Consider the following 15,420-nt stretch of genomic DNA (forward strand, 5'->3'; position numbering starts at 1 on the left):
TATCAGCTGTTGTCAAACACGTGAGTTTGAAAAGACAAGTGAATTCTTGTAGCTCAAATGCTGAAATGAGTATGCAGTTTAAGTATGTAGTACACTAGTATGGGTATATAGACACAACCATTGTTTCTCTCTGATCACTACTTCCCAGGACTCCTGGGAAATCAGTGGCAATTGTTACCGAGTGGATAATCTTGGTTAACCCAGAACTAAAACCTTGTGTAATTTCGTCAGTTGCTCAATTTGGTTTGGGGGGGGGGTAGAAATTGAGATCGGTTTGGCGAAGGCGTCAACCCTCGCCAAAGCAATCTTATAGCTTGGAGGTAGAAGCTGTTCAGGGTCCTGTTGGTTCCAGACTGTGGTGCATCCATACTGCTTGCCGTGCGGTAGCCGAGCAAAGTTTGTGACTTCGGTGGCTGGAGTCTGACAATTTGTAGGGCCTTCCTCTGACGCCCCAGGTATAGAGGTCCTGGATGGCAGGGAGCTCGGCCCCAGTGATTTACTCGGCCGTACACACTACCCTCTGTAGTTCCTTGTGGTCGGACGCCAAACAGTTCCCATACCAAGCGGTGATGCAGCCAGTCAAGATGCTTTCAATGGTGCAGCTGTAGAACTTTGAGGATCTGAGTGCCCAAATATTTTCAGCCTCGAGGGGAAAGAGGCATTATCGTTCCTTCTTCACGACTGTGTTGATGTGTGTGGACCATGATAGTTCCTTAGTGATGTGGACACCGAGGAACTTGAATCCCCCGACTAGTTCCATAACAGCCCGGTCGATGAGGATAGGGATGTGCTCGGCACTCAGTTTCCTGTAGTCCACGATCAGCTCCTTTGTCTTGCTGATGTTGAGGGAGAGGTTGTTGTCCTGGCAACACACTGCCAGGTCTCTGACCTCTCTGTAGGCTGTTTCATCACGTCAGTGATCAGGCTTACCACCGTTGTGTCGTCTGCAAACTTAATCATGGTGTTGGAGTCGTGCGTAGCCACTCGGTCATGGGTGAACAGGGAGTACAGGAGGAGACTAAGCACGCACCCCTGAGGGGCCCCCATGTTGAGGGTCAGCGTGGAGGATGTGTTTTTACTTACCCTCAACACCTGGGGGCGGCCCATCAGGAAGTCCAGGATCCTGTTGTAGAAAGAGGTGTATAATCACGGGGTCCTTAGCTTAGTGATGAGCTTGGAGGGCACAATGGTGTTGAACGCTGAGCTGTTGTCAATGAACAGCATTCTCACATAGGTGTTCCTTTTGTCCTGGTGGGAAAGGGCAGTGTGGAGTGCAATAGAGATTGTGTCATCTGCGGATCTGTCGGGGCGGTATGCAAATTGGAGTGGGCCCAGGGTATCTAGGATGATGATGTGACCAGCCTTTCAAAGCATTTCATGGCTACAGATGTGAGTGCTATGGGGCGACAGACATTTAAACAGGTTACATTGGCGTTCTTGGGCACAGTGCTATGGTGGTCTGCTTGAAACATGTACTGTAGGTATTACAGACTGGGTCAAAATGTGAAAACACTTGCCAGTTCATGCTCTGAGTAAGCATCCTGTTTAATCCATCTGGCCCTGCGGCCTTGTGAATGTTAAAGGTCTTACTCACATCGGCTACAGAGAGAGCGATCTCACAGTAGTCTGGAACAGCTAGTGCACTCATGCATAGTTCAGTGTTGCTATCCTCATCTGTGGAAGCGAAGCAGTTTAAGCAACACCTTCACCCAATCCTGATAAGTCCAACTAACCAGTGACAAAAATCCAAGTCCCGGAACTAATATTGCTTGTTATCTCATGCATCCTATAGCATGCCGACATATCTACAGTACTAGTTATATTTAGGTAGTCTGTTCACAAGAGATTGCGTGGACTGGCCTAGGTAAATAAAACTATTTAATTATTTAAATATTCCCAACTGTCTATGTCCGTGTTGGCAAGACGAGCCCTGCATGTTGTCCTCTCTCACAGTCAGATAGACTAGAGTACTGAAGGACCACATTTAAATGGAAACTCAATTAGCAGCATAGACGTGCACAGAAGCTTGCACCTGCTGTTCTAACAGGCCATGTGCCAGCCAGGTGATTGGCATAATTCAAAAAGATGACGGAACACATTTCCTCATAAAATTACTAAATCCCCCAAATAAATGAAACTTGTCAGCTTTCATTCTACAATCTAATTTCAAGTCAATGTATAATATGTTTATAAGGAACATTTATGGTTTGTGACTGGTCTATAAACCCACCCTGTGCACTAGCTCTTCCAAGCAGCTTGCTTACAATTTACAGCCTTCCCATTTGATTTCAGCCTTCCCATTTTCAATAAAAAAAAATAATAATAATAATAATAATAATAATAATTTAAAAAAATAATAATTTAAACACACAAACCAAGCACTTTTTATACAAGAATGCAAATAAGTGTGTTATGCTGTAAATGGTAACTATAAAAGGATAATGTCAGGTCTAGATTATCTGCATGTAATTCCTATAATTCCCTGACATCTTGGTATTGTTAGAGAGAAACTGATGTAGGCCTAAATTATGTGGAGAGAAGTTAGTTAGGCCTACACAAGTTTGCCATGAAAATAAAATATGGAGTTTCATGCTTGTCAGTTCAAATCAACCAACGTTTACTTTTTAATTGCATCTGTGACAGCAAAAGATCTATCAATTACTTATCTTATCATCCATTTCACTTCCATATAAAAATGAGCACTTTTCATTTCAGATTTCAATCAAGTCCTTTCGGTTGAACAATGTATGAGCTTAAAGAAAATTTTCCAATCCATAATCGATTCAAAGCACTGTGAAATTAACGTTTTTTCCCCCCATTTCAACCTAAAAAGGTTAGTGATATCCAAAACCGATTGAGAATTAGTATCTGAAAATTGCCTTATAAAGTGCTTTCGCAAACATGAAAAGTACTGCGTGAGACAAGTATGTCATGAATTAATACCACAAGTAAAGCATGCAAGTGTAATTAAATCACTTAGATAGAGCGTGACCAACACAGGAGATGTAATATCTTTACTTTGCTTACCACCAGCGGGGATGAGAAATCTCTTAAAATAACCAAATGTGTTTTATTCTCATAAACGCTATGGTGACTTCAGAGGTGCTGTGCTTTCTGCATTTAATTCCAGCTCTCTGTCCAAAATAGCTTATCTGGAGAAATCTCGGAGCGTGTTTGGTTGGTGTGTAGGGGGATAAAAATGTATAATGTACGAGCAAAATGTCTAATGGCTTCTTTTTATTGTAACAGCATTAATTAATATTTTTTTTGTATTTCTTATCATGAAAGAAAAAGGGAGTAAAACCACAAATCACAGTTGATAAATGTGCATGTTATTTTCTGGTCAGGGCAATCTGCTGCTCGCCACATCACCGCTGCTCGCGCCACATAATAGCTTCGGACACAATTAGTATTCAGAGAAAACAGGATGTTTGAGGCAGCGGAGGCCACAGCACTCGATTTGGCTGACAGACCTGTCAAATCACAACGGGCTAAACTGGTGCTAAAGGTTGTCAAGAAACATCAGAGCGGGTGTGCGACGTCTTACACAGAGGATTTTTCATTGCTGGTGTCGATTAATGCTAAAGCTTTTTCATTTCTCCACAAACTGTCAGGAAATAAAGTGTGAGAAGACGGTGCTTTCTTCATCTTACTGAAACCTCATAATTAACACTCAAGAATGCTATTTTCTTGTTTAATTTGCAGTTGGAGAATAATGAAATATGATGAGTTAGAGGTGAATATAGCCCATGTATTCGCATGTAACGTAATTGATCTGTGTGTGTGTGTGTGTGTGTGTGTGTGTGTTTACGTACCACAGGTGGTGAGAGGGGAGCCCAGAGCGGCGTGGCTGGGGGTGACGCTGCACTTGGAGGAGGGTGTCTTGGCCGAGGCAGGTGAGGAGCCGACGGAGGAGACCGCGGACGTGGTGATATGCAGGGAGGACGGGGCTGACGATGGAGAGGCCAGCCGCTCTCCAGACTCCATATCTGTCAAACACAATCCAATCAACACACCTACAAAAGGCAGGGGAAGAAAAGAGGTGGAAAAAACCCAACCCCACCCCACTGAGCCTCACCCCCTCTCACATGTTAATTACCCCCTCAACAATATCTCCGGTTAGTTAAGGCCACTGGCCAGAGAATCTCACAGAGAGCTTTCACGGAGGCAACAGGGAAAGTAAGGAGAAGTATTTGATCACATATTATGGACACACACACACAGAGACAGACAAAAGACCCTCTTGGGTATACAGGAGTGTTTTATATTAGATGTAAAACTGGTGCCACTCAAGACTTGCGTTGCTAATGAGAATATTAGCGCTTTAACGTGGACAGTTTTCACAGGAATCATTGAAATCATTCCCAGCTTACAATGCAGCAGATGTTCCTCTTAAAATGTACAGTTAAAACACTAATGGTGACTCGATGGGTAGATGTGCAGAGAGCTATCACTAAGCCATCTCTCTGTTGACACAGACCACAGTAGCTCTGCCCATCATCCAAATGAAGACACAGACAGGCTGATTCTTTAGTAGTCTCGTGATTTCATCACCCCCTAAATCTCCCAGCTTTTCCATGATTTATGCCACTTCCCTTTGTTGTGTTTCACAAAAGACCACATCCGAAAAGCCCCTTTAACAAGTGTTTAACAGCCCTGGCATCTTTGTTATTGTATCATTAGACATAAACTATTTCTAAATCTCCCCGGTGACTGTCCTCTGCAGCGGAGGCAGCTAGGCCTGCTGGTGATTACATCTGGGAGACAAAGCTATCCGCTGAATATTAAGTAACGTCCCTCCTCGCCCACCGACAACACTTACGAGACGACGCAAATGACATGAAAGCTGCAGCCGTCCGCCACTGAAAGGCCATGCTGCAGTGTGTGTGTATAGGTGTCCATAGATGAATCAAAACCCTTCTAATTTATACTTAATAATTACAACAGTACTCTTTAAAAAGCTATCATCATAAAGAAACTATCTAGCCTATTCTTTACGGGAGGATCATTTATTCTCAATTGCATGAAGATTGAACGAACCAACAAATATAGCCTAGATTTAATATAAGGTAGGCTAAATAACCCAAATCAAATATGAAATGATCCTACATTATATACTAAGATTAGATTTAAATGGAAGTCCAGTCTGACTCACATGTCACTCACACACACACACACACACACACACACACACACACTTTAATATTTCCTTGATGTCTGCCCACTTCTCTATTCTATTGTGAAATGTTGCAGAAATGATTTCCTCTTGGGCAATTCATTTCTGCTGCACAAGACAACGGACGTGTCTCTCTGGGGCGCCTCTCCGTCTATAACAGAAAAACTGTCTACAGAAATAATCAGAAAAATGTTCCCTTAAAAACAATCCCTCAAACCCCATTACTTACTAAACGTACATTTGAGGAAATTGAAAACGAAACATGAATGAGACGATGGCAAAGACGATAATTACAAAAATTAAAAATCAAGCATTTTCTAGACTTAAGAGGCCAATCCTGCCTTAATGATCAGAACTTATCACTGGGTTCAGCTTGATTTTATAGGTTATTAACGTGCATGGCACAGTGGCGCTGATATTCCAGGTGCTATAGAACCTATAGCACCTGGAATATAGCACCTGGGAAATTAATTTGACTTTGGAGTGTGCATGTGCAACTCATCTTGAGCCCCTGACGGCATGCCAAACGCAGCAGCACACATAATGCACGCATTCCTAACAGCAGGCTGCAGATCCCATAGAAGCCATGCTAATGTACAGGAGAGGATTTAGAGGAGAAATGGATCTGCCTAAAATCAGTCACGTTCTGCAGATATCACCCTTCCCACAATGCAGCTGCTAGCCTGGAGTGCAGGTCATGCCGCAAACAAGATATGCCCCTTCCTTCAGATAATTTGATGTGCTTATAAAACAGACCCATCTTTTTCTTAATGAAAACCCCACACACCTCCAAATGCCACTGACCACTGAAATGCCATGAGCTCATTAGGCCTGTTGGTTGCGGTGGAAAATGCCATGTCTGTGCTCCCTGCAACTGTGTGTGTGTGTGTGTGTGTGTGTGTGTGTGTGTGTGTGTAAGCCTTGCCCTCCTGGTGTAGCCAGGTTGGACAGTGTGTGTCGGTTCGGTGTGTGTGTGTGTGTGTGTGTGTGTGTCATCCGTCTTATTATCCGCAAACCCAGCATAACAGATGGCTGATGCTAAACAGTGATAATCCCACAACAGAGTCATCAGCATGGATCAGCAGTATTCAGGCTGCCGACGGACAAGATGTCTTCTCCAGCTAATGGAAGGTGCAGGGCTGCTAGAGATCTAGAGTATAATACAGAATGCCTTGACCCCATTCAAAGTCCGCTAGAGAGCTGCAGCATGCTACCGCACTATACTACTAGCCTCTCGCCACGCACTCTGCGTGCGTCTCAAGTGGCACCCTATTCCCTGTGTAAGGCACTACTTTTGACCAGGGCCCTGGTCAAGGGTAGTGCACTATATCGGGAACAAGGTGCCATTTGGGACGAACATGCCTGTTCCACTAGTTACAGCCCTGCTGTATGTCACACCTCTGTCACTTCACACTAGGGATTCATATTTTCCCGAAAATCGACCAATTTTCAATAAAGGGAATAATTCATGTTTATTCAGAGAGTGTCGGGAAATAAATACATTTAAAGCTTTAAAACCAAAGATATGGTTACTCAGGGTTCTTCCAAAATGAGACTGTTGCTGTTCCACATTACAGTCTGGCTGCACCCCCATGTAAAGCTTCCACAGCAAGTCATACTGATATTTAGTAATGACAGTAAACTTTGATCGCCAATGACATGGTTGTGAATTGCGAAACAGGCCGTTTATAAAAGTCAAAGCGTTATGTACCTCAATTCATTCAGTGCATTTCAGCAGAATGCCTAGGCTATCTGGACACAGAACGCTCTCAGGATGCACCCCGAATAGGCCATAGCGTTTTCGAATCATACAAACTCTAACGGTAGTCAAACAAAAAACAAGTGACCAAAGTTGCTAAGCTCGCTAGATAACCTCCAATGAATGACAGAATATCTCCTATTTGGCAAAATCGAGTTGATTATACAGATAGCAGATCAGCTCATGAATAACGGGGGCGATGAAGAGAGGAAATTGTTTAAATATCAAGATCTCTTAACGGGGACGAACTCGGTTAAAATAAATATCCATATCTACTCTCATACCGTTTGTTGATCACACATTCTCTACTGACGCTCCCATATGGGCAGCAGTACGACACAGGGCAGAGAATGTTAAGAGCGGTATTTTGACCTGCATAGGCATGTGCTTTGATAATCCAACCTATGGATTACAGAATAAAGTTAGGATTCTTCTTGTGAGACAAGAGTCTGGATTTTGGGTTTCAGTGGGATTGGTACGATAGGCTATTTTCCTATGCTCTATATATGGCTTTATAAGGCCACCATGTGAGTGAGTCAACAGGTAAATAATGCGATAATGTAGCCTAAATGTTCCTGATCAGTGATTGATGAGCAAACGCATAAATGGGATATCACTTCCACTTGTCCAGCCAGAGATTAATTAACCATTCAGAGAGATTCTGTGAAACAAAAATCACAGATTTTTGGTCGGGAGTAGGACAGGCTGCTAATGATTGTCTTTATTCTAGTTTGCTCATATATTAGCTGATCAGAACATTTTTATACACTACCTGAGTGAAGAGAAAAATACAGTTGTATAAAAACGTTCTGATCAGCTAATATATGAGCAAACTAGAATAAAGACGATCATTAGCGCATAACTTAATTTACCTAACAATTTCCCCAGCTTAACTGTTACCAAATATCAAAAAACTGAGATTCAGTGAAAACAAAGAGCTGACATTGATTGATTTACCTAGTCCCCCCCATGCTGGTCTCAAAGCAGCGGGATGAGGGTGCTGAAATTATCATCTAGGTGACCACACACCACACACACACACACCTATTGCTTTAAATTGAACAACAAATATAAAAGGCAACATGTAAAGTGTTGGTCCTATGTTTCATGAGTTGAAATAAAACTTTCCATAAGCACAAGTTTATTTCTCTCCAATTTTGTGCACAAATTTGATAACATTCCAGTTAGTGAGCATTTCTCCTTTGCCAAGATAATCCATCCAACTGACAGGTGTGGCATATCAAGATGATTAAATAGCATGATCATTACACAGGTGCGCCTTGTGCTGGGAACAATAAAAAGCCACTAAAATTAGCAGTTGTCACACAACATAATGTCACAGATGTTTCAAGTTGAGAGAGCGTGCAATTGGCATGATGACTACAGGAATGTCCAACAGATTTGTTGCCATATAATTGAATGTTCATTTCTCTACCATAAGCGGCCTCCAACGTCGCTTTAAAGAATATGGCAGTACGACCAACCGGCCACACAACCAAAGACCACGTGAAACCACGCCAGCCCAGGACCTCCACATCCGGCTTCTTCACCTGCGGGATCATCTGAGACCAGCCACACGGACAGCTGATAAAACTGAGGAGTATTTCTGTCTGTAATAAAGGTATTTTTTGGGGGGGGGAAACTCATTCTGATTGGCTAGGCCTGGCTCCCCATTGGGTAGGCCTGGCTCCCCATTGGATGGGCCTGGCTCCCACCCATGGCTTTGCCCCTGCCCAGTTGTCAAATCCATAGATTAGGGCCCAATTCATTTATTTCAATTGACTGATTTCCTTATATGAACTGTAACTTAGTAAAATTGTTGCATGTTGCGTTTATATTTTTGTTCAGTGTAGTGTAACAGTTGCATATTACTTTGGGAGTTTCGGTATAAGCAAGAATTTGATACATGCCTTCAAGTGCATTAGCCTTCTTCATTTCAATATTTTCATCATCAGTTGATCATAACTAAGGTGAGTGTTCCTCTCTCTGTGCTTTTTCTAGGCCCAATGGCTGTTTCCTCATCTCTTCTCTCCGCTGCCGCCCACCTCCACTGTGTTGTTCTCAACTTCAGTTCAAATCAATTTTGCCTACTGTTTTGTAGAAATCAGACTTTTCTTTTGTGTGTGTGTATTCGGGCTCATTTAATTTCTGTGATGTCATACCAAGCCTGGGCTCTGGCTTTCAGCTCACCGGGCTTGGATCGGACCTGGATAGAATTTTCAGTTCTGAGGAGAACTCAACTGTATTTCAGGTCTCATGTGCAGTCTGGCAGTGTCAATTATGCATGTGCTTGGAATTTATGACGACTTTGTGTGAAGTAAACAAAAGGCTTCCATGCGACAACCTGTTTGGATAACGTGCCATACATTTTGCTTGCCAATCTGCTGCTGCATATGTTGTGTATTTCGTGGAATTTCAATAGTGTGACATTGGTGGGGAAAATGTTGTAATTTCCCAGGTCTTGTAATTACATTTTTTTAGGAAATGTGAAGAGTGATCCTGGGATCCCGGCTACCAGTGTTTATCCCTACTTTACACATAAATGAATAAGTGACACAAACAATAAGTAAATGGAGAAATAAGCCTAACACTCTAGTTCACGTGATAACCGTGGTCTGTGGATCCACTGCATTCATTCTCTATGACCTTAAATGGTGTAATGATTAGCTGTAGCCCCCGACAGGGACAAAAACAATCTCTTGAAGCGTGAGCAGTGTCTTAACCTGGCGCTCTGCATGGTTGCCTGGTGACACTGGTAGATTATTTTTACCGACACAAAAATCACCAGTGTCCACTGAACACAATTAACGAGGCTTCTGCTACACTGGACAAATAGCTGGGCCACTGTTGAGACGGCGTGATTTGCGGCACAGTGGGATCGATGGATGGAAGGGGTTGTTAAAAAGGCAGAAGAGGATAATCCGACCTGAACAGCACATCACAGAGCCAGAGAGAGAGAGAAAAAAAATAACTTTCACCCCCACCTCACTCCCAATCCCCTTCAGAGTTCACCCAGCAGAAGTGAATTATTTGTCTTTTTTTTGTTTATACTTCTGTGCATCTGCCTGCGAGGATAGTAGCTCACTGTGGTGGCTGGTTGATACAGAGGAGGTTGATCGGGAAATTGGAAAGTGGCTCAGGTCAGCATGGCTGGATGCATCTGTAGTTCACTGGTAACATTCGTAGTTCAGATGAAATGCCAGGACGGCTCCACTGAGCATCAAACAGCACGGCAGAGAGACAGACAGACCTCAATTCTGCTTGCGTTCGTCTGTCGGTCAATCCTTTCCGGCCTTGACGTCCACTACCTCCCTTCCTAGACAGTGATGAAGGGCTCCGTCTGCCCCGGCCACGGCTTTCTAATGCAGGAAACTTTCGATTGAGACACATCTGACCGAGTGCTGGAGAGACACAGTGTGCTATGATGAAAAGAATGAGGCGACTTTAAAAAAAGAGCACCCGCCCCTCTCTGTCTCACACTCCCCCAAACTCTAATAACTAACGCCTCCAATCATGATCAAACAGGCCTCTTCATATTTTGGTGAGGGAGGTCATAGACTGACAGAGTTGCCGTGAGAGGATGTGACCTGGTAAAGCAGAAAAATAATAGAAACACACCGCACATGTTGTACAAGGAACGTCTCAATGTTTTAGCACAAGGGAGTCAAATCTGGTCGAACCATTCATCTCTGGCTGTGTGTTTGTAATAAGCCCCTAGTTTGTACCACGTGCTGCCAGACAAATGAAACCATGTGCTCCTTGGGTTTTGTTCAAAGATAAAAGCTATTTTTTGTTGCTGTATTTTATTAGGAACCCCATTAGCTACAGCCAAAGCTGCAGGTACTCTTCCTAGGGTCCACATGCGGTTTGTAATGGACAGGGAAGTTGCATTACAGTACTATTTATAAGAAAAGTCCAAATGTTAATTCCCTAAAACGAATGAAAGTGTTAGCCAAATGCAGTAAGCTAGTTTAGTGCACATAGCCTATACACTATATTGACACACGTTTTTTTACTATAGGACTTCAAGCCCTACTCAGAAGGGAAAAGAACTACAACCCCGTACGACAAAACTACCATTTGTTTCACGTTCGTTCAAAATGGACAGCATCTCTCAGCCTTTCAGACCACTTTGGCATTGCCACGGTGGGTGACACATTACACCGCTCTATCCCCGAGCCCTGCTGCCCTGATACAACAAAACACGTCCTCCTCAGAACTGGCTGGCTGGCTGTCTGTCACAGCTAGGCCACATAACATTTAGTCCTTTACATCCCAAGCTGTAATCACATTTTTGACCTAGTATGCAAGGGCACGTATCATCTCAATCCACACGGCAGATCCATCTGTGTTCATAACGCCAGGAAAATAATATATATATTTATTTTTCCCCCCTTTCTTAAGAACGACACACAAAACACAAAAGGCAGGGCGTTTGGTCTTCATCATTCCTCCGGGAGCATACATCTTTTAGGAGAGGAGACCTTCACGCCAAAAAGTAATTCTGTTCGTGTCGACTGCAGAAAACGCATATCGAATGCTTACCGTGAACAAAGACGGAGGGGGGGAGGGGGGTAGTTTGGGAGGCAAATGAACTCTGATGAATGATGTGGAAGTTCAGTGTGACAAATGTTGGAAGAAATGCATTTGTCCTTCGCGGCGGCGTTAGCGAGCTAGTGCGGGTCCTGAGCGCGACAGAGCTAGTGGAGGCAGATCATTTCCATTTGGAGTGATCCAGGGGCGGAACGTAGGGAACGCGGGGGCCTGCAAACAGGAATCCCACATGTTCCATACAAACTGGTATCCATCACACAACACATTCCTGGGCCTGCAGCCTTTCCTGGCCACGTCAACACCAGACATTAGCCATAAAATATGGAACCCTGCACATTTTAATTATAGAGGGAGAAGAAGAGAGAGGAGAGAGAAGTAGAAGAAGAGAAGGGGAGAGAGACAGGAGAGAGAGAAAGGCAGGGTACTTCATTAATCCGTCAATCCGTTGCTAGCCTTTGATGGAGGCTGACACGAGACTAAGTAATAAGTATGTTGGTACCTACAAAACCACTTAGGAAGGGGCCCCATTTCAACAGCACCAACAGCCTAGGCGCTGGCACCAAAGTCAAACAAGACCGTACTAATCCCAATACTACAGCGTTTCTTTCAAAACGATTAACTCCGATGCCAAACCAAATGTTTGCAGTGTTATAGTGGATTTAGACAACGGCGCTGCTTCTTAAGCATACTCAAAATATCCCCCTGAATCTAGCTTTAAGTAACCTTCAGGTTTTGCTTATACCAGGAGAATAATTCAATGTTACCTTCCAGAATGGTAACTCATTACAGCAGTTCCATATGAATTGTTAACTGGATATATTTAGAGGTCCATTACAACAGAAACTGTTCATGGGAATGGTTCCTCTTAATGTGCACGTTCCTCTTAATGTGCACTTCCCAAAAACATGGAGAGAAGGGTATGGCAACTGGCCAGCCAATGCTGGTTAGAGATAATCACAGTGTTATTACTGTACATAACATACATTCCCATCTCTCTCCTCTCGTTTACTCCTAAACCCTTTGCGCAACTGTTTTCCTCCCGCAGGCTACATCACAATGATTATCTGTTGCTAATAAGGGAGAAGAGGAAATATGAGGGCCACGGTACAATAGTGTTATTGTTCAATTTCTGTTGAATCAAAAAGTGGGAAATGGTGCTGATACATCCTGTGAAACGGAGTCATCACTAGCCGGCTACCACCCGGTTACTCAACCCTGCACCTTAGAGGCTGCTGCCCTATAATCATAGAATCACTGGCCACTTTAATAAATGGAACACTAGTCACTTTAAATAATGTTTACATACTGCTTTACTCGTCTCATATGTATATACTGCATTTTATGCTACTGTATTTTAGCCAATGCTCGTTGCTCATCCTAATAATAGATTTCTTAATTCCATTCTTTTACTTTTAGATGTGTGTATCGTTGTGTCTCGTTCGATATTACTGCACTGTTGGAGCTAGGAACACAAGCATTTCGCTACACCCACAATAACATCTGCTAAATATGTGTATGTGACCAAAAGCATTGTATATTCCAGTACAGAATGTGTTTCAATACAATAACTGTATTTAATTCAAATCTAGTTAGAATACTTTGTGTAGCCTATCTACATATTCACAGAGAGAGAAAAAAGAGGCGCAGGGAGTCACACACAGGGAGAAGGCAGAGGGAAGAAAAAGATGAAGTGAGAGTGAAAGTGTGTGAGAGAGAGAGAGAAAGACGACAAGGGAGGTAAAACCACAGGAGAGAGATAGAGGAAATAGGAGACAGCAGACCTCCATCAGTGGTCTCTGATTGGATGGAGCCTTTTCCAGTCATGATATACATAATGCAGATGACACGCATGTGAGAGGCAAGACAGAAAGCTAACTGCTACTGCTTTCAGCCTGGAACAATGAGAACCTCTAAAAGCATCTGCATGCTCAGCCTAATGCTCCATTGTCACCCAAGATGCTACTCAAATCTATACAGGGCCTGAGGAAAATTCTTCAGGCTACAGCAAGGCCTCACACATTTTGTGACGCAAACATACCAGTAAACATATTTCTTGTGCTGCTTTTCCTAAAAATGGGAGATGCAAATCTAAATACTATTGACAATTTGTAATTCTCCCAAATGTGATTTTAAGGAACAAAAAGACAGACCCTAGGCCTATTTCTTTGTAAAAAAAAATAATAATCTGATTTTAGTGTGGACTATGAAGTTTAAGTTGTCTATTACATTTTCAAAACAAATATTTATTACATCAGCCCAAAATATGAAACATTCAAGTCATAACAATGGCAATAAAAAAAATATACTACTAGCAATTACACAAAGAACACCTATTTACTTTGTTTGTGTGGCCTTCACAGTTTCCCTTGCTAAAATAATATTTATCGGTTCCAAACAAGTGTTAACGTGGGAGATACAAACGCAATGTGTCTCAGGAAAACCTCATTTGCATATAGCTTTAACTTGCAACTGAAATTATCCACACAAAGCAAAAGGCGTTAACACATTTGGACGACAACTCACACTCAGAAATAAATTCAGCATTTAAAAACTCTAATATTATGGGAGAGGAGGGTGTATTTGCATGTCAACAAGAGAGAAGGGTTTGAATATAAATAGAATGCAATCACCTTACAGGAGAGGGGACGGCTACAAATTAAACATGAGCCTAGGCTGCCAGTGCAAAGGTTATCCTTCATTCTGCACCGCTGAATAAAACAACCCTGACCCATGGGCATTTCCCACTCTGCTCGTTCTACTGTAATATACAGGAAATACATCTTCATTGGCTGTCTCTCATTAGATAAACCAGACAGCCTTTTGATGAACTACTTCTTAACTAGGCCTAGTTGATGAGAACTTGGACCTACAGTGCATTTGGACAATATTCAGACCCCTTCCTTTTTTCCAAATTTTGTTACAGCCTTATTCTAAAATCGATTAAATACAAACAAATGTATCATCAATCGACACAAAATACCCCATAACAACAAAGCAAAAACCAGGTTGACATTTTTTGCAAATGTATAAAATAAAATAAACAGAAATACCTTATTTACATAAGTATTCAGACTATGTGGATTGAGACTCAACATTAAGCTCAGGTGTATCTAGTTTCCATTGACCCATCCTTGAGATGTTTCTACAACTTGGAGTCCACCTGTAGTAAATTCAATTGATTGAACATGATATGAAAAGGCACACACCCGTCTATATAAAGGTCCCACAGTTGACAGTGCATGTCAGAGCAAAAACCAAGCCATGAGGTCGAAGGAATTGTCCACAGAGCTCCGAGACAGGATTGTGTCGAGGCACAGATCTGTGGAAAGGTACCAAAAATTGTCTGCAGCACTGAAGGTCCCCAATAATACAGTGGCCTCCATCATTCTTAAATGGATGAAGTTTGGAACCACCAAGACTCTTCCTTGAGCGGGCCGCCCGGCCAAACTGAGCAATCGGGGAAGAAGAATCTTGGTCAGGGAGGTGACCAAGAACCCGATGGGCACTCTGACAAAGCTCCAGAGTTCCTCTGTGGAAATGGGAAAACCTTCCAGAAGGACAACCATTTCTGCAGCACTCCACCAATCAGGCCTTTGTGGTAGAGTGGCCAGACGGAAGCCGCTCCTCAGTAAAAGGCACATTGGCAAATTCCAAGCGGGCTGTCAAAAAAAAGCACCTAAAGGACTCAGACCATGAGAAACAAGATTCTCTGGTCTGATGAAACCAAGATCTGGAGGAAAACTGGCAACACCCCTACGGTGAAGCATGGTGGTGGCAGCATCATACTGTGGGGATGTTTTTCAGTGGCAGGGACTGGAAGACTAGTCAGGATCAAGAAAAAGATGAACGGAGCAAAGTCAAGGGAGATGAAAACCTGCTCCATAGCGCTCAAGACCTCAGGCTGGGGTAAAGGTTCACCTTCCAACAGGAC

The 15,420-nt window shown here is 42.9% G+C and overlaps 1 protein-coding gene across 10 annotated transcripts in view; it reads right to left on the reverse strand.

The window, feature by feature from the left end:
* The window catches only part of LOC110520061 (bromodomain adjacent to zinc finger domain protein 2B), a 98,564-nt gene that overhangs the window by 45,995 nt on the left and 37,149 nt on the right, over positions 1 to 15,420 (reverse strand). For 9 of the 10 annotated variants that reach the window (XM_036974331.1, XM_036974337.1, XM_036974335.1 and 6 more), the window contains one exon: positions 3,816 to 3,989. In XM_036974331.1, coding sequence (XP_036830226.1) covers positions 3,816 to 3,987 — 172 coding nt within the window. In that variant the 5' untranslated portion in view covers positions 3,988 to 3,989. Of the gene's footprint in view, positions 1 to 3,815; positions 3,990 to 9,919; positions 10,356 to 15,420 lie in introns of those variants that run through there. The other variant, XM_036974332.1, reaches the window with a different exon arrangement.

The sequence above is a fragment of the Oncorhynchus mykiss genome, chromosome 3 (genome assembly GCF_013265735.2).
Source record: "Oncorhynchus mykiss isolate Arlee chromosome 3, USDA_OmykA_1.1, whole genome shotgun sequence".
In the NCBI taxonomy this organism is placed as follows: domain Eukaryota; kingdom Metazoa; phylum Chordata; class Actinopteri; order Salmoniformes; family Salmonidae; genus Oncorhynchus; species Oncorhynchus mykiss.